The sequence below is a fragment of the Python bivittatus genome, unplaced genomic scaffold, assembly GCF_059951505.1.
Source record: "Python bivittatus isolate LINGU-HERP-01145 unplaced genomic scaffold, Pbiv_v1 ctg000220_np1212, whole genome shotgun sequence".
NCBI classification, from domain to species: Eukaryota; Metazoa; Chordata; class Lepidosauria; order Squamata; family Pythonidae; genus Python; species Python bivittatus.
This window is the reverse complement of record NW_028277048.1, coordinates 5,057,936-5,084,394: the sequence shown is the minus strand read 5'-3', so window position 1 is coordinate 5,084,394 and position 26,459 is coordinate 5,057,936. Positions and strand designations below refer to the sequence as shown.

The window sequence follows — 26,459 nt, the reverse complement described above, 5'->3', positions numbered from 1 at the left end:
TCTTGCATGTGGCATTTTAGACTGCTGGCTTTCCTCCAGAAGTTTTTTGCTTGAGGAGTCACAGAGTTTCTAAAGCTTGTAATAACCATAGGATTAGTTGCTGTTTTTACCCAAAATGAAGATGAACCTAATGGAAGAATAAATTTAAAGATATTTAAACATAGACACACACACCCCTCCTAAAAAAATACAATATCTAACTTTTTACTTGTAGGGCTTCCAAACTCCAGCTTGAGTAACCAAATCTACAGATTTCCCTTCCCCCAAAATGTGTGCATGTTACACACTTATATATGTGTGTACATTTATGTATGCATGTATCCATGTATGTATATATACAGCTGTTAGAAGCCACATTTCAAAAAGGACTAGTTGGTGGGGGAGAGAGAGAAGGAAACAGGAAGTATATTAAGCACTAATTAAAACACCACAAAAGTCAATTTTCTGTAAAATAAGGCACTGTTTAAAAAAAATAACTTGATCCCTCAACTCCATATACCAGCTTTTCTTTCCCATCACACAAGCCACTCTCAGATGCAGAAGCAGAGCAACACACAATATACCCTCCTGCCTCTTTCTAGCAGAAACTGCAGGAAATAACAAGAAAAAAACAAGATGGAGATGGATCAAGGAGTATCTGCTCTGGGAAGACAAGAGAAAGTGGGAACAAAACTGGATGGGGATAAGATGTAGGAAGAAAAAAGAGGGATCAGAAAAAATTACAAAAAAAGATTAAAGTTCACTAGGCAAGCAAGATCTAGCAAGCTTTGATTAATCTCCAGTTTCATCCATAGTTTCTAGCAGTTTGTATCTACAGCTATTTGCACTGTCACCCTTTTTCTTCTTTTCAAAATGTTGAATTTATTCTTGTTCAGGAATGTAAGAGGACAACCTTACCTGCCCTCCCCCCAATTCATAAGTAATTATTGGGGGGAAAAACATACATTCTTTAGGCATGACAAATCCCATAGTACTGTAACATGCTTCTTCTTTGTTGGAAGTCTAAATTGATAGAACAAGCAGTTTTAATTAAATATTCCAAAAGGTTGAAAATTCGTTGCACTTTTGGTAAGCTCCAGTCATTTTGTTTTTGTTTTTAAGAATATTCCATTTAGTTATATAATTTTTAGTTGTGATATTTAAAAAGTAATATATTGCTTTTGTCACAAAAATCTTTGTTCAGATTGTATTCCAGCATTGTGTTGTTTTTGGGTTGCCTGTTGTATACCTCACAGGTCTTCCAAGATAAGATATTCTTCACACTTCCAGTGATTCTACCTGACTCTGGTTGCCTAATTCAGTCATTAGGAGCTGCACCATCAAAGCCATTCTTCTGGTCTGTGCATCTGGCAGCTGTATCTTTTGGGTAGAAATTGTATATTTTGATACTTGGTACATCCTGTTGTTAAAATGCTCCACCTCATAAAAAATTAGTTCTATGGGACACATTGAAATGATTCAGGAAAAAGTTTGATTAGAACCTAATGAACTACAAATTATTCATTAGCCCTTCAAACAATTCATCATGAATGTGATTATAACTCTTAGAATAGAAGTGTGCAATATTTTGGAGGCCCAGAGTCATAATTGACCTTTGAATTGAGATGGAGGCAGGGAGAACCTATTTAAAAAAAACTAGATGATAACAGGAGAAAAACTAAATTTGAATATTATAATTATAATTTAATATTATATTAATTAAAACTTAATAATTAAGTTTAGTATGATTCCATCCTATGTGTTACTCCCTTCCAGGCATTTTAAAATTTACAATTTAGTTGCAAGCTTCGGAGCGGCTGAGTGAGCTGTACCCAAGGTGCATTACTCATGGAATCCAGGGCTGGAGGCTAAGCCCATTTGCTCTGATGGTTTCTTTATTGCTTCAATTGAGCCTTTCCAACTAGGTGTTTTTCTAGTACATTGCAATTATTTCTATCAGCATGCTTTAGAAATACCTACTTAATCCAAAATATAATCTCCACTAACATACCTTTTCAGTAATTTTTTGGATTCTGTATTTAATTTAGTGCTACAGGTTTAATTTAGTCAATACATTTGTTTTGGCGTATCTGATATGGCTCTCGTCAGCCTGGCACTCTCCAAATATGTTGTAATTGCTGACTGAAAATTCTGGTGCCACCTAATGTAGAGGATGCCAAGTTGGAGAAGACCATTTTAGTGTTAGACTCCCTTTGGCTGGCTGCAATGCCAGTGAGGCTTCCCAGAAACCCAACAGTGTGCAACTAGCATCAGAACTGGAGACAGAGTTGATTGCTGTCTGACACTTGAGGCTGCTGTCCCTATTTTATAGCCTCTTGGGTTTAATTTCAGTGTCTTTCCCTCTCTCTCTCTCTCTCATGCCCTTTGCTAGGTGGCAGCAGTTGTTTATTGACCTTTTCAGCATTTCTACTCTAGGAAGTTCTATCTCCCAATGGATCTCTTGCACCTAATGCTCTTATCTATATGGCTTTAATCTAAGTATTCCCAGTGCCACCTTTAAGCCTTGCAATATTGCTGCCTTCCCTACCATAAGTTTGTATGAAACATGATGATGATCAGAGGGAAACTAGATTTTCTCTAGTAGGTTCAAACTAGGTAATTACCTTTGGATTTTACATCGCTCCCTGGATTCCTTTCAGCAATCAATGAAATACAGATTGAGATTTATTACTGTTCCTTAGATAAAAACATGTAATCCACAGATCTGAATTAGAAGAATTGGAGAACTCAAATGTTAGTCTTCTAGTCATACAACAAAATTGGGGAAGATTATGGTATGCCTATAATACCAGCTGTGAATGACCTAGCCAGCAATGCTGGGCATATATAATAAAGCACATCAATAGTTAAGTCTAACTTTAAGCCATAGGACGTTAATTCGCTAATGCGATATTGGTATTCTATATGTAGCCATCAGGCTTCAGAATAGCTGTTTGGGGTTTTTTGTTTGTTTGCTTTTGTGCTTTTTTGGACAACCAATTTGCAGCAGAGTTTACTAGGTGAAATAAAGTAGCATCAGCTTCAGAATATAAATGGAGCTACCTAAATTCTACCTAATTCTGTTTCCCCATAATAGCACTTCTCTCTTGTGGATTCTCAAAGCATGAATCAAAGGGGCACTTGAGAAGAACAATGGAAAACAGGAATGCTTTCACAACTTCTCTGTCCCCCTCTCCCAGGATATTCTCCAGGAGAGCTGCAGGTTGGGTTCACACGTGGTACTTAGACATAATTCTTGAACTAACTACAGTTCAATTCTTGAACTAGCTACAGCTTCACAATGCTAGGCATCGAAGGCTAGTTTATAACCCGCATTTGCTGGATTCATAAGTCATGCTAAACTAAAACCAATCAATCACATGATGGTTTAGTATGATGGTTCATCTTTGGAATGGCTAATTATTGATTTATTTGTTTATAAAATTTATCAACCCCCTCATGCTAGAGGCTCAAGGCAATGTACAAAATCAAACACAGTGTGAAATACAGTAAAAACAATAAAACTGTAAGCAAAAACAGATAATGATGGCACAGATTTTCTTCTAGAAGCTTAATCACCAAAGCCCTTCTGGAAAATCCAGGCTTATAAATCTAGAAGGCTGTAAGAGTGGGGGATATTTTTTCTCAGGGGGTAGCTGTCTCAAAGGAGGGAAGCAAAGCACTGAGAACACATGCTTCTGTGTCCCTTCACATTTTACCTCCTGACAGGAGGAGACCTTCAGCAGGCACTCCTATTTGCCTGGGGCAAGTGGGCAGAATAGACTACATTCACTTCCCTCCCTGTACACCGAGTGCACAATTATTAGGCAAGTTGTATTTTTGAGGATAAATTTCATTATTGAACAACTACAGTGCTCTTGGTCAATCCAAAATGTTAATAAACCTCAAACCTGAATATTTAAGAGAGTAAAAGTGAGGTTTTGGCTTTCTTAGGAGCGTATCTATGTGTGCACAATTATTGGGCAACTATTAGCGTGCAGAATTATTATGCAACTAAATGAAAAACCAAAATTCCCCCATCTCTCATTTATTTTCATCTGTTAAAGTGAGAATAATAAACAACTCAAAATTTACAAATAAAGATTTCTGACATTTCAAACAAAAAATCAGTGACCAATATAGCCACCCTTCTTTGCAATAACAGTCATAAGCCTTCCATTAATGGAGTCTGTCAGTTTCTTGATCTGTTGACGATCAACTTTTTGTGCAGCAGCAACCACAGCCTCCCAGACACTGTTCAGAGAGGTGTACTGTTTTCCTCCACCGTAAATCTCCCATTTGAGAAGGGCCCACAAGTTCTCAGTAGGGTTTAGGTCAGGTGAGGAAGGGGGCCATGTTGTTATTCTTTCATCTTTGAGGCCTTTACTAGCTAGCCACACAGTGGAGTACTTCGATGCATGTGATGGAGCATTGTCCTGCATAAACATCATGGTCATCTTGAAAGGTGCAGACTTTTTCCTGTACCACTGCTTGAAGAAAGTGTTTTCTAAAAACTGGCAGTAGGTTTGGGAGTTGATTTTGAGTCCATCTTCAACCCAAAAAGATCCAACTAGCTCATCTAATAATACCAGCCCATACCAGTACACCACCTCCACCTTGCTGGCATCTGAATCGAAGTGGAGCTCTGAGCCCGTTACTGATCCAGCCACGGGCCCATCCATCTGGTCCATCAAGAGTCACTCACATCTCATCAGTCCATAAAACCTTTGAAAAATCTGTCTTCAGATATTTCTTGGCCCAGTTTTGCCGTTTCAACTTATGTGTCTTGTTCAGTGGTGGTCGAGTTTCAGCCTTCCTTACCTTGGCCATGTCTCTGAGCATTGAACACCTTGTACTTCTGGGCACTCCAGGTAGGTTGCAGTTCTGGAATATGACAGCACTGGAGGATAATGGGTTCCTGGTACCTTCACGTTTGATTCTTCTCAAATCTTTGGCAGTTAATTTGCGTCTTTTTTTTCTCAACACGTTTCTTGCGACCCTGTTGACTATTTGCAACAAAACGTTTGATGATTCTGTGGTCACGCCCCAATATCTTAGCAATATCAAGAGTGCTGCATCCCTCTGAAAGACTTTTTACAATTTTTGACTTTTCAGAGTCCGTTAAATCTCTTTTTTGGCCCATTTTGCCTGAGGAAAAGAAGCTGCCTAATAATTATGCACGCCTTGATATAGGGTGTTGATCTCCTTAGGCCACATCCTCCCTCATTACACAAATACACATCACCTGATAAGCTTATATCCAATAAGCATTCAGGTTTATATAGCTTGGAGGTGGAAAATATACATAAAAATGATGATATGGTCAAAATACTCACTTGCCTAATAATTGTGAACACAGTGTATGTGTAAAAAGTGAAGATTGCAGTAAGCTATACTGTTGGCCTAAAGGATTAGAAAAGGCACCATAGAAATATATTACTGTATCTGCTTGTGTCTTGAGCAACACGAGGGAAGCAGGCGGGGGGGGAGAAGGGTGTAGGGGCTGCAAAAAGAGTAATGTGACAGCAGATGCCATGTGGGAAACCATTCAAGATTACTGGAGAAACTTTCAAGATTGGATTTGGCACAAGCTTGAGGAAGCTGGCGTTGGGAATGTAAGGCATAGTTGTAAGGCATAGTTGAAATTCAGTTCCCTCAGAATTTCCTTTCAAACCAGAGACCCTTTGGTGTTTTCACATCTTCTGAGTAACAAAGCTAGATATAAGTAGCATTGTTTTGGACATTACTTTGACACAGGCTGTTTGGAGGCTATGTGGAGCTCTTGGTTTGGAGCAAGGGAGCATGTATAGCTCCATGGGGTTCTTAGATTCTGTTCCTTTGGTTCAATTAGCTCTAGTGGTGAGTGCTTGATAAGAGCAGTAACATTAAATTAAGCATCTAAGGCAGCCTGTGGGCTCTTCCTATCCCTAATTGGTGCAGGGGCACAGTCATCATCATCTAAGGACATGCTTAATGATATCTTCAGACTTTCTACCAAGCAATAATCAATTTTTTAGATTTTGATGAAAAATAAATTCATGCTGTTGATGTAAATGAGTAAAGCACATGAGTGAATGAACAGGGAGATCAAAAAAAGTTTGGCAGGGGAAACTTTTTGTTGGTAAAACAGAGAACACAGAGATGGAGGGAACTGCTGTCATAATCTACAATGGATGTACCATGCTTATTTTCCTCCCAGAAGAAAGCAAGTGTAAGCTGATTGTCTTCCAGGAAAAGAAGGTGAAAGGACTAGAATCAAAAGGGTTCAAGGAGAGTGATTCTACACTGTAAAACACCAGGGAAGGGAAGGTGTTCCTGAACAGGATAGGTGAAGCTCCTCAGGAGGGACAGAGAAGTGAAGGCCAGATAAACCACAGAGAAAGATAAGTGGAAGCAAGTGGATCAGGCAGTGCACGTGGAACTCAAAGCTCTCATTCTAGAAGATAATTCTAAGCCATCTGAGCAAGCCTCATCAACCCCAGCTTCATGGAACAGGGTAGAAGATACTGAGGTATCCATGAATCAAAAAAACCCAAGAACCATTTTGAGGAAGAAGAAGCTGGTTGTGGTGGGTGATTCCCTGCTGGAGGAACAGAGCTTCCAATGTATAGACCCAATATGACATCATGGGAAGTGGGTTATCTTCCAAGCGCCTATATTCAGGATAGGCTGCCAAGATTCTTCAAACCTACCAATAACTATCCCTTCCTCCTGATTCAGGTGGGGACAAATGATAATCCTAGAAGAGACTACGAGGAATTGGGAAGGAAGGTGAAGGAACTGTGAGTACAAGTAGTGTTTTCATCAGTCCTTCCAGTTGAGGTCATGGTGCAAGAAGAGAGAACGGGATCCTGAAAATGAACAAAGGGGTACGTAGAAGATGCCACTGGGAAATAAAAAGATAAAGGCTAAAGTACAGAATAAGCCGAGGCTTCCAAGAAATGCCCAGAACAAGAAGAAAGGCTTTTTAGGTGTGTCAGAAGCAAAAAGAAAGCAAGAGGATATAAGTCTGTTGCAAAGAGAAAGGGTGAATTGGTCAATGGGTGATAAGGAGGAGGCAGAATATGTTGACGCATATTTTATGTTTCTCTTCTCTCAGAAAAGAAACTAAAGTCCTAACTGGCCATCACTGTGCCACCATTAGAAGGAGGGAGCTGGAGTTCAAGATAGTTAAGGTAAGGGCAACTTTGCTAATTTAAATGAGTTCAGAGCTCCAGGGCCAGATGAATTACACCTTAGGGTACTGAAGTAACTAGCAGAGTTAAAACATCTTTAAGAGCTCTTAGAGAACTGGCAAGGAGAGAAAATGTCATCCCCATTTTCAAAAAAGGAAAGGGGGAGAAACTGGGAAATTACAGCATGTTTGTGAGCACTTGAATAGTAACACAAAGTTAACCAGCACAAGTTTGCTACAAACAAGTCATGACAGACTAACCTTATCTCCCTCAATAGAATTACTAGCTTATAGATTGGGGGAATATCATGGACATAGTGTATTTTTGATATCAGCAAAGAGTTCCATAGAGTCTCTCATATTAATAAAATGGTAAACTACTGGCTAGATTATACAACTGTGAGATGGATTCATAACTGACTGTACGAGTGTTCCCAGAGAGAAATGAGTGGCTCATCTGAGCTTGAAGAATAGTATCAAGTGCCACAGGGCTCCATCCCAGGCTCTGAGTTGTTCAGTGGGGAAGTAGATTCAAGTTAGGTATTAGGAGGAATTCCTTGATGGTAAAAACTGTCTGAGAGCCAGTCTGATGTAGTGTTTAAGGCACCAGGTTAGAAACCGGGAGACTGTAAGTACTAGTCCCACCTTAGGCATGAAGCCAGCTGGATGACCTTGGGCCAGCCCCTCTCTCCCAGCCCTAGGAAGGAGGCAAGGCAAACCACTTCCAAAAAACCTTGCCAGGGACTAGGGACTAGACTCCAGGCAGTCACCAGGAGTCAAAAACTGACTTGAAGGTACAAAAACTGTCAACCACTGGAAAAGGTTGCCCCTTAAGCAGTATGTTCTCCTTCAGTGGAGGTTTTCAAACAGCATCAAGACTTGGAGGAGACTTCAAAGCACTGATTAAATATGGGAGCGCATAGTTGCTGGGTTGACTTTGAAAAGGATTCTCTTTTGCTCTGAAATTCTTTAGACACCTTTCTTTCAAGTATAAAGTTTGATCAAGATGTAGTTAGTTTAATGCCTAGTTGTAACAGTAATTCCAGAACCTTGTGCTTAACCTTCCAGAATAAGAGGTGTGTGGAAATTGAAACACCAGAAGAAAAGAGAGCGTTTCTGGACTCTGATGATGCGGTGCCATTTCCACACCACCAACATTTCTGCTCTACAATTCCTCACAAAATAGTTTGAAATCAAGCTGCGATCGTCTTAACTTATGTTGATCTTAAAACACAGAGAGCCCACAAAGAACACTATCAGCCACCAGTGCGCACTTGCTTTCCATTCAGATGACCTATAAAAGAATGCAACCATTAAAAGAAAACAACATCAGCCAGCCAGTGTCCTCTCTCCCACTTCCTCTTGTAGAATAACAACAATCCCTTCATCTCCATCTGCGCTCAAAAGAAATAAAGTAAACTTTTAATCTGTCTTTCCTCCATATTTTTCAGTACATAGATTTGTATGGTGGTTTGCAAGAAAATCTGAGGGGCTGTTATAATATGAAGCTACACGAGAGAAAATTGATTATAAAAAATATAAACAAAAGCATTGAAATCCTCCAAAGGCTTTTCAGCTGTCTTGCTGCCATTCTCAGTTGCTTTTAAGTGTTCATGTAAGTTGGAAAGAGGAATTGCTAGCATGCCAGCAATTTTGCAGTGGGGTGCTTTTCTCAGTAATTGTGAAAATGATTGCATGTTGCTAAGATGGTTAGATGGTGGAATGGGAAGAGGTAAGCTCCTGATGATAAATGTAGAACTAGATAAGTTACAGGAACAGGATGCTGAACATATTTGGGAGGGTGGGGGAGTAATGGCTGGCTTGAGTCCAAGAGGTGGGCAGAAGCAAGACTTTCTGCCATTGTGTAAACACATTCTGCAGAACTGATGTAAAAGAAAAGACCAGCTTTGCTGTGGTTTCAAATAAACTGCGGTAGAGTCAGAAATAAATTGATTCCATTCCCCAAGACAGACAGTGAGATGAGATTAGGTCTGGAACCAATCCCAGTGTGATATGGAGCTGTCCTGTGTATGAGAATGAGAGGGAACACATGAGGATTGACAAGGTTGACTCTGCAACACTGACTGATAGACTTGACTTTTCATTGCCACTTCTCGCTAGACCTAGAAACTCTTATCCCCATCTACCCCAAACATGAGGATTAGCCAGGCCTGTAAAATACAAGAATGCTTCATAACAGGATACCATTCCTCAGACTGTACTCCCTTACAGGGTTACTTGTAAGAATTGATGGCAGAGTTGGCATAAAGTATTTTTGTTATGTACTTTCATGAAGGGATTAGTTAAATAATACTATTATAAAGGCTAAATACAGCAGCCAGCCATTTAGTGAAGCTTTCCAGATTCTTGCTTGTAGATGTAGCAGACCCTAAGGATAACTAGCATACCACTTACAGCCTGAGGCCACAGGTGGTGCAGCTCATTAAGTGGAGTTTAATTTTGCCCTTCCTTTGAAGAAGAACTCTAGTAGTTGGGAACTTTTTTCTGTACCACAATAGATATGATGAATTAACTTCCCCTTCACTTATTCTGCTTGTCTCTCCTGTACGCACCCTCTACAGTCCTTATTCTGGTCATATCTCTGAATCACTTCTGTAGCTTCGCAGCTTTGCAATAACTGTATTTGATCCTTAAGATGGTGACAAAATTATCTGACTTCTGAGAGCGCCAACCAGAGTTGAATTAATTCGAAAAGTGTGGTAGGGAGACGATGGGAAACACAGGGGAATGAAAGTGTGTGTGCCAGTCATGCATTTCTTAATTAGCTGCTCCTGCTGCACTTCACAGACATCAGAGATTCAGTTCTAACCAGAAATGTTTTTCCCCTAATAAGAAGCTGGAAGTGGGAGAACTGTTCAGGATGTCTGGTTTACATTGTAGGTGTTTACATTCATGCCCAGTCTATCACACTGGCAATATCACACATTATACACATGGAGTACAAACATACCCCTGCCTCAACATGATCATGTAAACTCTGATAGATGTGTGTGTTGCCTGCTGTATTTACAGAATGATAAATGCACTTCCATGGCACGCTCAGGTACGGTTTTTCCCACCCACAGAAGCCTTGAAAAATCTATTTGGCAACCACATCCTCTAAAACAGACAAGCTAGCTGTTAAAAAGAAAAGCAGACAAGAAATCTCAGTCTTTGCCACAGGCAAACAAAAGTTATGTGAGAGCCAAGGAAGTGTTTTCTTTTTCCTCCCCCTGCCCACTCTCAGCAGTACTATTTCTCCCATGAATAAACAGCCTTTTTTCCTTTGGCGTTGAGCTCTTGTTGGCAACAGAAGCCAAATGGTAGTTGTCGCAAGAGTAGTCACTGATAATAACTCTTTTGTACTGCTAAGCGTTGAACCCCTGAACCAAGGTTGCCGAAGGGTATGCACAACTGCTAAAACATACCTTCAGAACCTGTTGGGTCAGGTGGATTGAAGGAAACCTTATTTATTTAGGATGGTGGTTGGCATCTTTTGTCAATTTTCTTAAAAATATCTGCACTCAGTTTTCCACGTGACCCATCTTTCCTGATTAGCAGACTTGATCTGAGAAACCTCTTGAATTAGCTCCTACCAGACTCAAGGCACGATGGAGCAGGCTTAATGGGCTTTAGGCGACCAAACAAAGAGCCAAACCTTTTCCTCTTCCAGCTCTGCAGAATGACATCAGTTAGGAGCAATGCTTCTGAGTTTGATTGTCACTAGAACCAAATACCCAAGGAGTAAAGCTCTGGGAATTATGTTTCTGGAACTGGGACCGAGTTTAACAAATCTCCATTCTCCCAGGGTTTAGGCCCTCCTTTGCCTTGTTATCTCCTCTTCTTACTAGCACTGTTTTTTCTCTAAGCTTCACCTTGAAATCTTCACTTGTTTACCATCAAACCTGTTTCTTTTTCTGATTTGGAAGTTCTCCATTAAACCCCTCATTTATTTTATTTTACTTTCCCTCTGTATCTACAGAACCACTAGAAAGAGAGTCTTGTACGCACCCAGTGCACCACTGGTGCTAAAAACTTGTTTGCTGCTTTTCTTATTAGGAGGAAAGAACCTTACATGTTGATAGATTGAAGGTGGTTGAATAATGTGAATGGACAGCTTTTGATGTCATCTTTATTTATTGCTGTAAGGGAACTTCCTGAGGAGGAGAAAGAAGCAGAACATTTTAAAGCCTCACTGACAAAAAGTAGATATTTCTGTTTCAGACCTATCTGGAAAAGGTGCCCCAAAAGAGGTTCAAACAACTCACAGACCCAGCCTTACTGAATTCACCACATTTACAAAATTAATCACCTAAATGGCAGCACTTGTCTGATTTTCAAAAGCTAAGGAAGTGTCAATCTCCTTACAGCAAAACACAGGGAAGCAAGAATCACAGTTTCTTTAATTAGGTTTAATATCAAGAAATAAGGTAATAGGAACCGGAAACTGACTAAGCAAACCTCCTGCCTTCATTTATGAGTGAATTCAGTAAGGTTGGGTCTGTGAGTTGTTTGAACCTCTTTTGGGCACCTTTTCCAGATAGGTCTGAAACAGAAATATCTACTTTTTGTCAGTGAGGTTTTAAAATGCTCTGCTTCTTTCTCCTCCTCAGGAAGTTCCCTTACAGCAAGTTTGCTGGGGTTAGTACTTGGATGGGAAACCTCTAGGAATTCCCAGAGCTGTAGACTAGACTGAAAAGTTTAAAAAAATTCCAGAAGAACAAATGGCAAACCAATTTTGTATTATTGCTGAGAAAACCAGGGGTCTGTGCATGAAATCACTGAGAGTCAAGCACAATTCAAAGGAGTCTACCTTTTTAATTTATTGATAATGGAAATTGGAGAACAGTTGGGAACCGCAGTTGGGCAGAAATCAGAGTGATTTGGAAAGAGAGGCACAATACTAAGAGGTAAGAGTAGTATCAGATATATTTTTGCCTTTTTTTTTTTTTTTTTGCATTTTGCAGAAAAGTTAATGAACTTCAACCCATTGGAAGCATGATGATGTCATATTTTTCACTTACAGTTTTATTACTGCATAATGGGTTCCTTTAAGCCTCTAGGATATATTTGTTTGAAATGATTGAGTATGTCCATGACACCCATTAAGAGGTGAACACATTACTAGTTTGTATGTGAAGGAAATGAGTTTTGTTTTGTTATATTTAATGGAAAAAACATAATTCCCTTCATTTGTCAGTTGAGCGTGTCAGGGACGACAGTTCCAGCTCAGTCTCTTTTTTGATACGAGAATTTTCCATTATATGAAATAATCCAGCCCAATCTGCAATTCAAATAATGTACTGCAGAAAAAAAGTTTACCCCCAGAGTGCTTTGAGGACCCTGATAGTACTATGAAACTTCAAGCTGACTAGCTGTTAATCAGACTTAGGTGCAAGTATAGCTGGATCATGCCCAGATCCCAGCGCATTGTTGGGTAGAGCTGTGCTGGATTCTGGAAACAATGACATTGCTCTCCCACTGTTCCTACCTTATATACCAATGATTCTCAACCTTAGCAACTTTAAGATGTCTGGATTTCAACTCCCAGAATTCTCTAGCCAACATGCTGGCTGGGGAATTCTGGGAGTTGAAGTCCAGGCATCTTAAAGTTGCCAAGGTTGAGAAGCACTGCTGTATACCAATGAGTGCCACCACACAGAGGCATATGCATGCACAGTCCAGTAGGGTTCTTGCCCAAGTCTCAGATGATAACCAACAGTTTTCACAAATATTTCAAATACACCTTCCTGATAAATCAGTCTCTGAGGTTCTTTCCAAAGAGGACTCTCTATGCCTGCCCCTTTACATATGGTTCTAAAAGCTCAGTGTGAAATTCAGCAAAGTGACTTAGTTGGTATTTTTGGTGTTTCACATTGTGGGCAGACAAACTCAGGTAAATTCAGTTATTTCTTAGTCAGCTACTACTCGTCTCAGAGAACTATCACTGATGGCAAAGGAGAATTGAGATTTCACAAACATCCCTTTTTTAGATACTGATTAAACTAGACAGCACTGGCCATTGTGTCGTTGAGAGAGGCTTGAAAGCTAAGTAGTGAGAAAAAGGAGATACATTTTTTTAAAGTGTAGAAATAATGTCCCCATTCCAGAAGGTCACACTATAATCCAAAATGCATATTTAAGGCACTAGGGTAGCCTTTCCCAGCCCTTCAGATGACTTGGACAATGTGTGAAATGTGAATATTGGGACTTAACAGCCCAAAACCGCATTCAGGTAGCAGGTTGGAGAAAAATGGTGCCAGACAAGACTGGAAAATAATCATATATTGCCTGATAAATAAAATAGTTCTCCCCTACACCCTGATATGCATCTCTCTCACATAGTTAATAGTTAATTAATGTTGATCTTATTTGTGAAAGATATTTTTTCTGTATTTAATTGGATCTCCATAATTCTTTCTTGCTGAATCCCAGCAATTCTCTTGCCTAGAGAGTGGCCAAAACAATAAGAAAAAGATCAAAAGGAAAAAATGCATAACTTGTAAAAGGCAAAATCAAATCCTGTCACAGAGTAGTATGCAGCCCTGCTTCTCTCTATTAGACATTATCTGTTACATGTGAATGAGTAATGCAGATCAAGCTAGCAAAGAAACAATGTAATCTGGGCTGCTTTATGTCTGGGTAAATAAAGGTTTGAAATGAGTGAAACAGCCACTCTGAAGCTGATTATTAAATTTCCTTACAAACTCAAGGACCCTGATCACAGAACTGGGAGAAAGGGCCTAAAGGAAGGAAGTAAAGTGAGGTCCCTGAACTTTTAATGGGGTATGAAAACCTGAAAACTCTGTGTGCTTACCCTTCCTCCTTCATCTGCCCCCAACTGCATCAGCGATTGGCTGAGCTGCTTTGATGTCACAAAATGCCAGTAAGGATTTTATCCTATCCATGGAACGCTCCAGTTGGATTTACGAATGCAAATCTATTTTGGGTTGCAGGAAAAACTCACACGTGGTAGCATGCTATTGCTTGGCAGAAAGTGAAGGGTGAGAAATGAAAGAGCGGAGGAAGGCCCACCAAGCTAGTTTAGATATCTGATTTTCTTATTAGAAATTGCTTGGTATAATGGCTGGTACCCTAATTTAGGCCTTTTCCAACTTGGTACGTGTATTTTTTTTTTCAGTTGACTAAAGTCAGGGATGCTTCAAGTTGAACTTAAAAAAAGAAACGTATATACACTTTTTCAAGATTGAAGAATTACTCCCATGCTGTTTCCCAATCTTGTGCCCATTCCCAGTCAGTCAAAGCTCTAGAGTGGGATGGTCCTGAGATTTTCCTTTTTCTCTGAGCCATAGCAATGGTTGCATTCCAGACTCATAACTTGTGGCTCTTCTAACCTTTGAGATGATGGTGCTACACGTAAATCACCAGGGAAGGCATCAATGCTTTTTGGCCCCTCCCTGCTTCAATGAGTAGTTGATGTATCCAAGGTAGCAGTTGTATTTTTCCTAACAACTGTGTTATCAATCTCTCTTCACAGCTGGGAATCAGCAAGGTGATAAAATTCTGTCCCTCAAAGTTGTTAGTGTCCTTTGCTTCTGCAATAATTTAGTTAGGTTTTGCTGTAGTCAGATCTATCAGAATTATCCTGATAGTGCAATTGAGCCTTTTTATTCTGTCTCATGGATTGGCATAAGTAGTGTGTTGGGTTGGCAGACTGTCAAAAGCAGCTGTATACCGTTGATTTCCTGATGTGCTCTGAAGATGTTCAGTGAACATTTCAGCAATTTCTTCTGTCCTGGGAGGCATGACATCTGTTTTTTCTTTAACTTTGGGGATTACATTTGGGAAGATGAATATATCTCCTGAAGACTCCAGGTGGTTATCAGTTACCTAAAAAAAATTATGATGGTTCTGTGACCTCTGCTTTCAGTTTGCTGACTTGTGTCTCAAGTGGTATTATTTCTTCTCTTAGCTGGAACTGGCATGTCACTGGGAGCCAATATCTTCTTGCTTCCAGCTTGGAACTTTTAAAAAATAGGAACTATGTGGCCACCTTTGATGAGGAAGGAATGACAACATAAACCATGCTTGAGATGAGTTTGGGGCTCTTCTTGTGATGCAGTGATGAAGGGTGCCATGTTATTTCTGCTTTAATTGAATATCCCTGTTGCAGGATATGTCTTGCTTAGCAGCCAGATACATATTAAATACCTGATTACATGGTAATTAGTGGGTTTGATGAAAGACACACATTAAGAAGCTCTAAGATTAGTTTGCTGTTAGCAGCAGAATAAAAGCTCTTCCTTCTAGCTTCCTCATTTGTAATACTGGTAGGGAAACAAACATGACAGAGATTGTAGCTTTTGATTAACTGATAGTGTCAAAGCTTAGCAGTGTTTTGCTATATTTATCTCTCTAGATAAAGATGTATCAAACTAATTAACAAAAAGTATACATACATACAATAGTATTAATGCAGCAATGTAACATCAGAATTAATAATTATAGTAATAAAACTGACAGAAAAAAGAAGCCTGGAAAATCTGTCATAAGCAGAACAACCTATAAGACTATATTTTTTGAAAGATTTGTTTCTTGACCTTTGTCAAACTCCACCCCTGCCTCAACCCTAATTCAAAAACTGACAAACAATAGATATTGACAGTGCCTTGCTGTACACCAAGTATAAGTGTCTCTGTCTTGTATTATATGTAATTTTTTTACCTGAAAATTCCTACCTGAAAATTCCACAGATCTTGATTTCTTGATAAATTCCAGTTAGAGATATAGCCAAGAAGAATCCATGCACCTTTCAATCAGATTTATCTAGATTCATGTTAACATGTTGATCTTGTGCTACTGTTGCCTCATTTTGGATTAAGTCTGAACCATATGATTCCATGTTCCAGCTCCTGAACTATATCTCCAGCGATTGCAGCCAACCCTCATTAAACATTTTCTGAGGTGTCCAATATACACAAAACATTGTTTTTGTATTAATCTAATTTTAAGATCAAAGAAAACTAATTTTGCATTATTTAAATCAACTGTTCACTGGTCCACTAGGATCAGATATTCAAGCTCATTAATCCAGTAGTCTTATAAACAACTAATTCCAATTTCATCAACTTCCTCTAAGAATATATTATTGGCTTAGGATCTACAATTGATGTCTCCAGAATCTCCGACACTATGAAACTTCACAAACAGCAATTGCATCTGGAAAATATTTATTTTCTTACCATATTTATATACCACTATATAACTCCCAACACCTGTCAAATTTCAAATGCTTGAATTGAATAAATTACTAAGAAGCACTCTGAGACAAAATCAAATTTGTTTTTTTAATTCTACAAAAGTTTTAAAAATAACTTCCTCATTGAATTGTTCCAAAACAGTAATATTAGGAGATGCTCAGTTTCCTCAGAAAACAAACTGACCCATTATTTTAAACTGCAGTTATCCACTAATGTAAGCTTTTTATTACAGTAAAAGATTCAAATTTAGAAGATTTACTAATCTTGCAGTATTATGTGCAGGTATTGAATCTGATCTCCACGCAAGGAGCGATTGGGGCTTCTTGGTTGATTCCTAGGACATTGGATAGATCAAAGCATGTATCTTTCCTTCTGCTTGTTGGATATAAGCCTCGTCGTCAGCTGGATATTTAGTTGAGGAGCACCTCCACAGTAGTTGCTGGTGTCAGATAAATAAGCAATAGCCTAGTAAACCCTAAAGAAGATTAGCTTCCATTTTTAATGACAGCCATTAGCATGTAGAAAAAATAGAGAGGACACCAGTCTGTTACTTATTCTTTTAACTCTTTGGCTTATCAGTGGGGCAGACTGTTGCAATGGGACAACTACTGTGCAAAGAGAAATACAGGTTTCTCCTGTTCTGTTTGCTGTACTCAAGTTAGAAATACTACTTCCTCATTTCTAGCAGCTTATTTTACTCTCGTAAGCATTTGTACTTAATTTGGTAAGTAAACTGTATACATCTCCCTAGTATTCTCCATCGCTGGAGTGCTGTTGCCACTCAGTCTTGGGTCTGATATTTTTAATAGCACTTCTGGAAATGCCAGGACTCTACTGCATGCAAAGCATATATTGCAGCACTGAACAAGAATCATCCCTGTTTGAACTATGATATTTGTGATATTTTTGTAGTATCTGCAAAGAATGTCTGGCTGAAATGGTTTCTGAAGATTATCAAAGAAGCTGTTGGTCAGCTCTGGCGCCTTGCGTATTTTATATGTATGTATGTGAGAAATAGCAGGTGCTTGCATAGGGAAGGGTTATGAATTGAAGGGTAAGGTTTGCCACATGTGTTGTGAATACTTTTTTTTTTTTAAGATTTTTACCCTGCCTTTTTTTTTTCATACACAGTTCAAGGCGGCAAACATGCCAATACTCCTTCCTCCTCCTATTTTCCCCACAACAACAACCCTGTGAGGTAAGTTGGGCTGAGAGAGAGGGACTGACCCAAAGTCACCCAGCCGATTTTTCATGCCTAAGGCGGGACTAGAACTCACCATCTCCTGGTTTCTAGGCCAGCGACTTCACCACCAGACCAAATTGGCTATCGTTAATTACATTAATTCTTTTCTCCATGATGAGAGTGTTTAAAAGCAGCGCTGGAAATTTTCCACAGCCCCTCCTTTTGCACCCAGTTGTGAGAATATAGATGTTGTTCATTTATCTATTTAATCAGCAATATAAAGGCTCAAGTTATTACAGTAATGGAAGGCAGGGTCCCATAGTCCCTTTACAACACAGAACTGAATCCTCACAAATATCTTCAAAGAGATTTTCAAAGCATCAGTCAATTCGGGGAGAAGTAGTCTGTGTGTCTCACACTAGTACCTGGACTAAACATGATGAAGTTCGCTTAAACTAAACATGGAAAGGACAACAAGATTGATAATTTTTTCTCACCATTATGAATTTTGCTACATAGCCAGGGTCATTAGACAAATGGTCTGACTGAAGATATATCCTTATATGTTTACATTTTTAATATAGTCAAATGTGGTGTATTGGTCTCTGGGATTGTGTAAACTGCCCTTTTCTCCCCCAAATCCAACTAAGTATTTCTGACTCTGTACATTCACTCTCACTGAATTGGTAAAGATGTCTTGAAACAAAAATAGGGTTAATTGATGCAATTGATGTATTCTTTCTCTGCTTACTCATTCCTCTATTACCCTACCTCTGTCCCCTGATTTTAGGTTGTAAGCCTCTTGGGGAAAGGATCTGTTACACTTACTGTTTATGAGGTGTCAGTCTCATAGATGGTGTTCCATAAACAAATAATCAAAACAATGTCTTGAATAACTTAATCAGAAGTATTCAGTGTATCAAGAGTCTGCTTGCATTCTTTCCTTTCACTCATTTATTTTTTATTATTTGGAAAGTAAATACAAATAGTGACAAAGAAAAAGAAAAAATGTATTGATATACAAGAAAAAAGGATAAAAATAAAAATCAATAAAAACAATACAATATTAAGAAACTACTTGGTTGCAAATTACACTCTTCCCACCCATTGTGCCCCAGTTGATGATTGCTGCCAATATATTTATAAGCAATAGGAATTGCTTCTCATTTCTGTTTAAGTCAGAATAAATATGTACAAAGAAGAAAAATGCTTCAGGATATCCTAGTCAGATTTTTGCACAAAAGTACAAGAGATGCTGTTTTAAAACAGCAGATTGAGACCCCTCTGATTATAGAAGGGAAGCACATCCAAATATTATAAAATGTATCGCCAAGATCGTTTAAAAAAAAATTAAAAGAATTTGCATCCCTGACAGCCCTATTAAGAACTAAACAAATGGAGAATTTGTTTCCATAACCAATGGAGAATTCCACTTGCCTTGGAAACAAAAAAGGGTAATTATAAAGACAATCTCAGAAGCTTTCTCTTCGTATAAAGAACTACGTGCTCAGGACTCTTTGGACAAGGAACAAAAAGACAATGCAGACAAAGAAGAAGAGAAATTATACATAGCCGCAGCATTGAACTGAATTCCAAATGGAGACACCATTGATGTCACAAAATTTAAATGGACTAAATTCACCAAATAAAAGGAAAAAAAAAAACCTTCAACAAACCCAGAAAACAAAATGCTGATATAGTTTGCTCACAAGAAACACATATAAAAACAGACCCTCTCAATTTGTTAGAGCAGAAAAAATTAGGACAAAAGTACTTAGCTGCAGGAAAGACTTAAGGAAAATGCAATAGCAATTTATCTGAAGTCCGAGGAAGTATCGGTGGCAGGGCAACGGCAGCTGCGACAGAAGTTTTTTCTGTCCTGCTCTGTTTTTGAGTTTTTTCGAAAACTCCTAGGCATTTTAACCAGGAATCAAGCTAAAAAAGCGTGGCTAGAGGGGGCTAGGAGCTCTAGGCTGTTTTTCCACATCCAGCACCAGTGCAGAAGCGACAATTTAAAGATAAGGCAGGAAGATTTCTAATTCTGAAATTAAGAGGACAAAATTATAATGTTGGCCTCCATCTATACCCCAAACAAAAATAACAATTTTATAAAGTATTTTTTCAAATAATTACATAAGTTGGAGAGGGTGAAATACTTGTTCTTGGAATATAAATGGAATATTAGATCCAAATTCTGATATATTACAATGCAGCAATGGGAGTCATGGAAAAAAAGCAAAATTTACTTTAATTTAGGGGGAAATTGATACATATGTTTTACAGATGGTATATACTCCATCAATAATCACAAAAATAGATAAATCATACAATAAAAAATGTTGGAAATATCATGATAAATGTTCTATCTATGGGGTGGTTATGTAAAAAAACTGGAAAGAAATTTACAATATTATACCTCAAAAAATAAATAAAAGTAAAATGTGAACTGAAACCTCAAATATTTCTACTAGGAATTGTTCCAGGGCACATAAACAAAAATATCATAATTTATTAAGATACATGTTGATGGCCGGAAGGATAAATCTGGCACGACACTGGAAAAGAGAGAATTTGCCAGTGATATCAGACTGAGAAATTGAACTTGGAGATTACTCAGTGATGAAAAATTAGCAGCATATATTCTCATAGATCATTAATATAAACATTTGTGTGTATGTGTGTGTGTATGTATGTATAGATATAGATACAGATACAGATATATATAACTAAATTTAAGCAAGAATGGCTCCCTTATATATATCACACACAGCAAAGCAGACTTAGATAATTAGAATACATTTTCTAAGGAAAAAAAATAGATGAAAAACATCTTTCTTTCCTTTTTAAGGGTCACTGGCTTTTTGGAAACTGAACTGTTTGGGTTCCTAAAGGCAGTTGGCTGCCTGGCACCACAGACGTTGGACCATCTTGATTTGCTCTGGGATAGATGGAATGGCATTCTTCTTCTGCTCTGATTTAAGCTCTACCACTCTTTGGGCTGTTTAGTCAGTTATGAAAAGGAATGCATCCAACTTTAAGTTGGACAAGAGAAGAAAATGGGTGAAACGTTAGATTTTTTGGCCTGCCAACAGATTTGCCAGCTACTAGCCTCACCTCCCACAGATATTATCAGCAGCAGCCTATGGAATAAAAACCTAAAAATAGCAGGAATGAAATCCAAGTGGAGACAGGAGACCTTCTGTTTGTTTTGCATGGTGAATGAATATCCCAGTGCTGGAAATTGCCTCTAGGCCCCTCTGCCTTGTTCTTCATCTTCAGGAGATGTAATCCCACTCTGAGCCCAGGCTGAGGCATCTGCCAAATGATGGAGGCTGTAACAGGAGGGGAAGTGCAGAGAGCTGGAACTGTAGCGCGCGCACACGCTCTCTCTCTCTCTCTCTCTCTCACTCACTCACTCACTCACTCACTCTTTCTTTCCCCACATTTTGCTGGTCATTGACCGAATAAACAGTGTTTCATTTCATGGAGTAGCTTTTCTGCTCTGAGCTGTTTTGCAATGGATTTGGGGAACTACGTGTACTACTAACCTGCAAAGCAGGACAGATTACCAAAAGGCTCACTTTGTCATACATTGCAAAAGTGGATATGCTGTCACCATTCCTATGTTTTATAATAATTAATAAACCTCAGCCAAAACATATGAGAATCCAGGCCTAAAGCCTGAGCCTATAGAGAAGGCAGAGCCTTTCTTTAATCTTCTTAAGAATGAGGTAAGTCTGTTGACCTTGCAATCTGGCACCTAAGTAAGAAGGGTAGCCAAAGGATTAAATTAATTCCAGCTTTCAGTTCACTGAATTTATTAAAGAATCAAGCAGAGAAGAGTCAGAAATGGGAGTTGTTAGAAATAAAACAAACCTAAACTTAGCTACCTAAGTTATCAAGACCTTTAATCTTTGAGGATACTTTCAGGAGGCTTCCAGGAATTGAACAACATTGTTAGGCCTGTATCCATAGCATCTGATTGAAAACAAGGCAGGTTTCATAAATGGAGTTTTCTGCAAGGAAAAGATTGAAATTCAATTGACCAATCAATGCACAGAATAACTGACAAGGTATCTTCAAGCTAATTCCTATAGTATTTGTTCAGTATAAAGTTGGGTCTTAGGGAAGCCAGTCTGGTTATGTGAATTTATGTAAATATTGGTGTAATCATACCTGCTCATGACTTTTGTTTTAAAAAGTGGTACAGCAAGAAGGAATGCAATATTGCTTTCTGCAAACTGATTCTTCCAGGTGTATTGGATTATGACAGTCACCCTCCAGTCATTAGTGAAGGCTATCCTAATTAACCTCTTTGTGGATTGTTAATATATGGTGGTGAAAGGGCTTGCCATCCCAGTTACTTTCTGAGCCATTGGGGGTATATATTGAGTGTCCACCATGATAGGCAGATCATAGACAACATGTCAGACTCAGTCTGATCCACTGGAGAAGGAAATGACAACTGACTTGAGTATTCCATCAAGAAAACCAAATGGAATTTTGCAAGTGGGACAATGTTGACTTGTTCTGGAAGATGAGCTCTTGGGCTGAAAGATCTCCAGCAAGCTACTGGGAAAGAGCAGAGGGCAAGTTCAAGTGGCCTTGGTGTTTATGGTGTGATTGGATTAATATCAAAACAATAACCAGCTGCTGATGTGGCCAGAAACAAAAGGAAAGTTTGATGCTGCAAATACACACACACACACACACACACACACACACTATTCATAGATGGAATGTCAGAACCATGCGCCAAAGCAAACTTGATGTTGCCTGAGCAGAAATGTCAAGATTGAACACTGACATTCTAGGAATCAATGAACTGAAATGGACTAGAATGGGTCGCATCACATCAAAGAAGCATGTAATCTATTGTAGACAACAAAATTACAGAAGAAATGTAGTAGCCACCATTATTACTAAAAAGTTGTCAAAGATATTGCTTGTATACAACCCATAAAATAATAGAATTATCTCAATCTCAGTCCAAGGCAAACCAATCAATGATGGTGATCCAGTATATGCTCCAACCACAAAAGCAAGAAGAAATTGGACAGTTCTATGGTGAATTGTTGACACAATACCAAAACAAGACCATCACATTAATTATAGGAGACTGGAATGTTAAAGTTGGAAATAAATTAGCGTCTGGAAAAATGGGAAAATTTGCAAGATGAATCAAGAGAGAGACTAATAGAATTCTACCAAGAAAATTCAATATTTATAGCAAAGGCTTTCTTCCAACAATCTAAGACACAACTGTACACATAGAGATCACCAAAATCAAATAAACTTTGGAAGCAAAGGTGGAGAAACTCTAGTTAGCAAAAACAAGAGCTGGTGCTAACCATGGACTCCCTGAAAAATGACAAGAAGAAGAAAAAACAATCAGACCAACAACATATAACTACAGCAGTATTCCACATGATTATACAGTGAAAGTAAACAATAAATTTAATAGATCAAATCTGTTAGTGAAATGTTTGAAGAACTCAGTTGAATTTTGTGACATTGTCAAAGATGAAACAAAATAATCTCAAAACACAGCAAGAAAAGAATATCAGACTGTTTGCTGATTCATTGAAAATTATTGAAGAAAGCCAGAAAGCAAAAAGCAGCAGAGGCAAAGGAAAATTTCCCCAATTTAAATGTTGTGTCCTAGAGAAGAGCAAGAAGAGACAAGGAGTTATATCTAAATTAGCAAAGCAGAATAATGGAAGATAAGGGTAAGAGATTTATTTAAGAAAATTGTAGAAATCAAGAAAAGCTTTTATGCACTGTAAAAGACAAAGAAGGCAAAGATCTACTGGAGAAAAATGGTATAAAGGAGAGATGATGCAAATACAAAGACACATTTATCAGAAGAATACAAGGAATGCAAGGAAGAAGTTTTTCTGAGCTGAGATTAGTAAGGTTTGCAATATTAGGAAAAAAGGTTAAAGTAACAACACAAAATAGATCCTTGTTCTCTTCCTTGTGCTCTCACAATATAAGTGGGAAGAAGCCTGTCTCTTTTGAGAAGGTGGGACAGCCTGCTGCCCCACCTTCCTACTTGCAAAATGGGTACTAGTCTCCTTATCGATGTGTGAACCAGCTCATACATCATCTCCTCTTCCCCAGAGGAGCCTGAAGGCTCTTTTCTCCCTTTCTCCTTGCGTAGAATCAGGAAAGAAAGAATTTCCCATCCTGTTTGAGAAGAAGCGCTAGGCAGGGGGATCTCCAGCAGTCCAACATCCCAACCAGGCTGTTTATCCAAATCCAGATCCCTTCTCCCAGGGTCTGGTGGTGTTCCTTGTTCCTTCCCAATGTGCATCTTCAAACGGGGGAGCGGGCTGACTTGGAATCTGACTTGGATCCTCTTTCCCTGCCTTCACTTAATTATGTAGCCAACGTGGATATTCTTTTAAAAAAAAATCTCAAAATTGATTATGTACAAAGGTTTCTGGAGATTCTGGAAAGTGAAGTGGGGCCAGAAAATACTGGCAACATTAACATTGCTAGAGTGGATCAGATGCCAGCAGAACTGTTTAAAACGTTGCAAGATGATGCAGTTGAATTGCTCCTTGCATTCTGTAACAGGGTTGGAAAACAGAGTGGCCAAAGGACCGGAAAGGAACAATTTATATTCCAGTGCCAAAAAAATTAGTACTAAAGAATGCTCAGACTATTGATCAATTGCACTTTTTTCACATGCTAGTAAGAAAATGCTCAAAATTCTGCAATCTAGTTTTCAACAGCACATAGAACAAGAACTGTCATATATACAAGGTGGATTCAGAAGAGGCAAGATCACATTGCTAACATCCAATGAATTATGGAACACAAGGGAGTTCCAAAAAAGTCTTTTTTTGTTTTATTGATTACACTAAGGCTTTTATTTGGATAAATCATAATAAATTATGCATAGCTCTTAAAAACACGGGTGTACTTTGCAGTCTCCTTTGCTCATTGAAGAATTTGTACGATGACCAGGAAGCAGCAGTTGGAATGGAATGTTGTGCAATTAAATGCATTTTTGTATTACCACATGAGATAGGTTAGCAATGAGATCTCAGGTGCCCTTGTGACTTCTGAATCCACCTTGTATGTCTGGCAGTTCTGCAGAACCCTGGGCGTTTTCTTACTAGCACATGAGATAAATGCAGTTATTTATTAGTCTGAATGTTCTTTAGCACTGCCTTTTTTGGTATTGGAATATAAATTGATCTCATCTATTCCCTTGAACTTCCACTGCTGTGTTTTCGAAACTGATAGTAGCACTTAACTGCATCATGATATTACAGTGTGGGGATGAGGCTATTGCAAGGAATCCTGGGAAATAAAGTGTATCAGATTTGGGGGGGGGGGTCTGTATAAATGTCAGTTTTTACTTGTTCCTTTCTGCTACACAGTATTTGGAAAGCTGTTTTTTGTCATGTAGGGTTACGGTAGCTGCAGACCTCTAATTCTATATAATTCTAACATTATGAGCTTCAAGGTGGCTTCATGGAACTATTGTTTACATGGTATCTTTCAGAGTATTAGTCATGGTTTATTCCACTCTAATATATAATTTTTCTCCAAACAATAATTGCCATTAAAAAGAACAACAAAAAACCTTTTCAAGGCTGATGCTATATGAAGATGGTGTAGAAACTTAATTTCAGAATCACAAATGAATGAAGAATATGATTTTTTTTTCAGGTTATGTTGGGAAAAAAAGATCCTAACCATGACTGCTGCTTGATGTGCCAACCCCATTCCTGTGCCAGAATTAAGTGGGGAGATGAAATCCCTAAAACTCCATGCCTTTCAGACCCAAGTGAAGATGGAAGTAATTCAATAGTACTGTACTGTTGCCACCCATGAAGCAGATTATAATCCTGACTCTCCCCTTTTCTAGGAAGCGCTTTGAATAAAAGCATATGCAGGTCTGAGGTGAACCAAAGGAAAAGCAGTCTCTCTTCTGAAAGGGAAGCACACTCCTGCTGAGACATGTTCCAGGAATTAGCCAGAAAGTACATCATTGTCATGCACCTACCTGGACATAATCCCAGGGCAACTGACAGCTACAAAATGAATTTGGGATGTTGTCTTGCAAGGTAGAACAGGGTTCCTCAACCTTGGCAACTTTAAGACGGGTGGACTTCAACTTGAAGTTGAAGTCCACCTGTCTTAAAGTTGCCAAGGTTGAGGAACCCTGAGGTAGAAGATAAATGTGTCTCAATGATTAATTAGTTGTGCCACTTAAATGAGTTCAAAAGAAAAAGAGAAAGTCCTCTCATACACAGCATTGCCCCAATATTTATAGATCACATATTTCAAGTCATACCTGCTGTGTTGCTAATCTGGAGCACTGGAGTAGACATCTGATTAAACATGCTTAAAATCTTTTGCTTAAAAGCTCTTTTTGCAACAGAGAAAAGTAGCAGCCTTTAATCAGGCCACTCGGTTGGGATTACAGTAGCCATTTGGAAGAAATGTTCTAAAAAAGTATTCCAGTATTCCCACATCAGAGGGGATAGCTGTGACCCAGAGAGGCCACTTTGTGGAATGGGAAGAGTTGCATTTTATCTGATGAAGTTCAGAGGGTTCTTTACTACACCAGACAAATAGGGTTGCATTTGGAGCTTAATAAATGAAATTACATTGCATCTTGAGAACAATCAGGGTGCTGACACAGCATCCTTTGCTTCAGCTCCTTTTTGCTTTACCACTTCACAGTCCTTTAAGGCTAATGAATGCACACTTGGCTCAGGCATACACCTTTGCATCTTGTAAGTGCTATCCAAACAGTAGGTAATTCGTTTTGTGTCTTGTAAGGTGCTAGAAGAAATGAAACACGCTATTGATGTATAATACCTAGGCTTATCATGTCTTCCAGCAAACTCCTGCTCCCATACAGGTGCACAGCTTTGTT

General features: G+C 38.7%; 1 protein-coding gene and 1 long non-coding RNA gene across 2 annotated transcripts in view; both read left to right on the top strand.

Annotated features, from left to right (window-relative positions):
• The window catches only part of LOC148216246 (3',5'-cyclic-AMP phosphodiesterase 4A-like), a 50,738-nt gene extending 25,136 nt beyond the window's left edge, over positions 1-25,602 (top strand). The window contains exons 2-3 of the mRNA XM_088137699.1: positions 17,506-17,572; positions 25,244-25,602. Coding sequence (XP_087993825.1) covers positions 17,506-17,572; positions 25,244-25,408 — 232 coding nt within the window. The 3' untranslated portion in view covers positions 25,409-25,602. The remainder of the gene's footprint in view (positions 1-17,505; positions 17,573-25,243) is intronic.
• LOC148216247 (uncharacterized) lies at positions 5,491-8,558 on the top strand. Its single transcript, XR_015795615.1, has 3 exons — positions 5,491-6,761; positions 7,079-7,154; positions 8,222-8,558. It is a non-coding gene; the product is annotated as an uncharacterized LOC148216247 (long non-coding RNA).
• Positions 25,603-26,459: the final 857 nt, after the last annotated feature.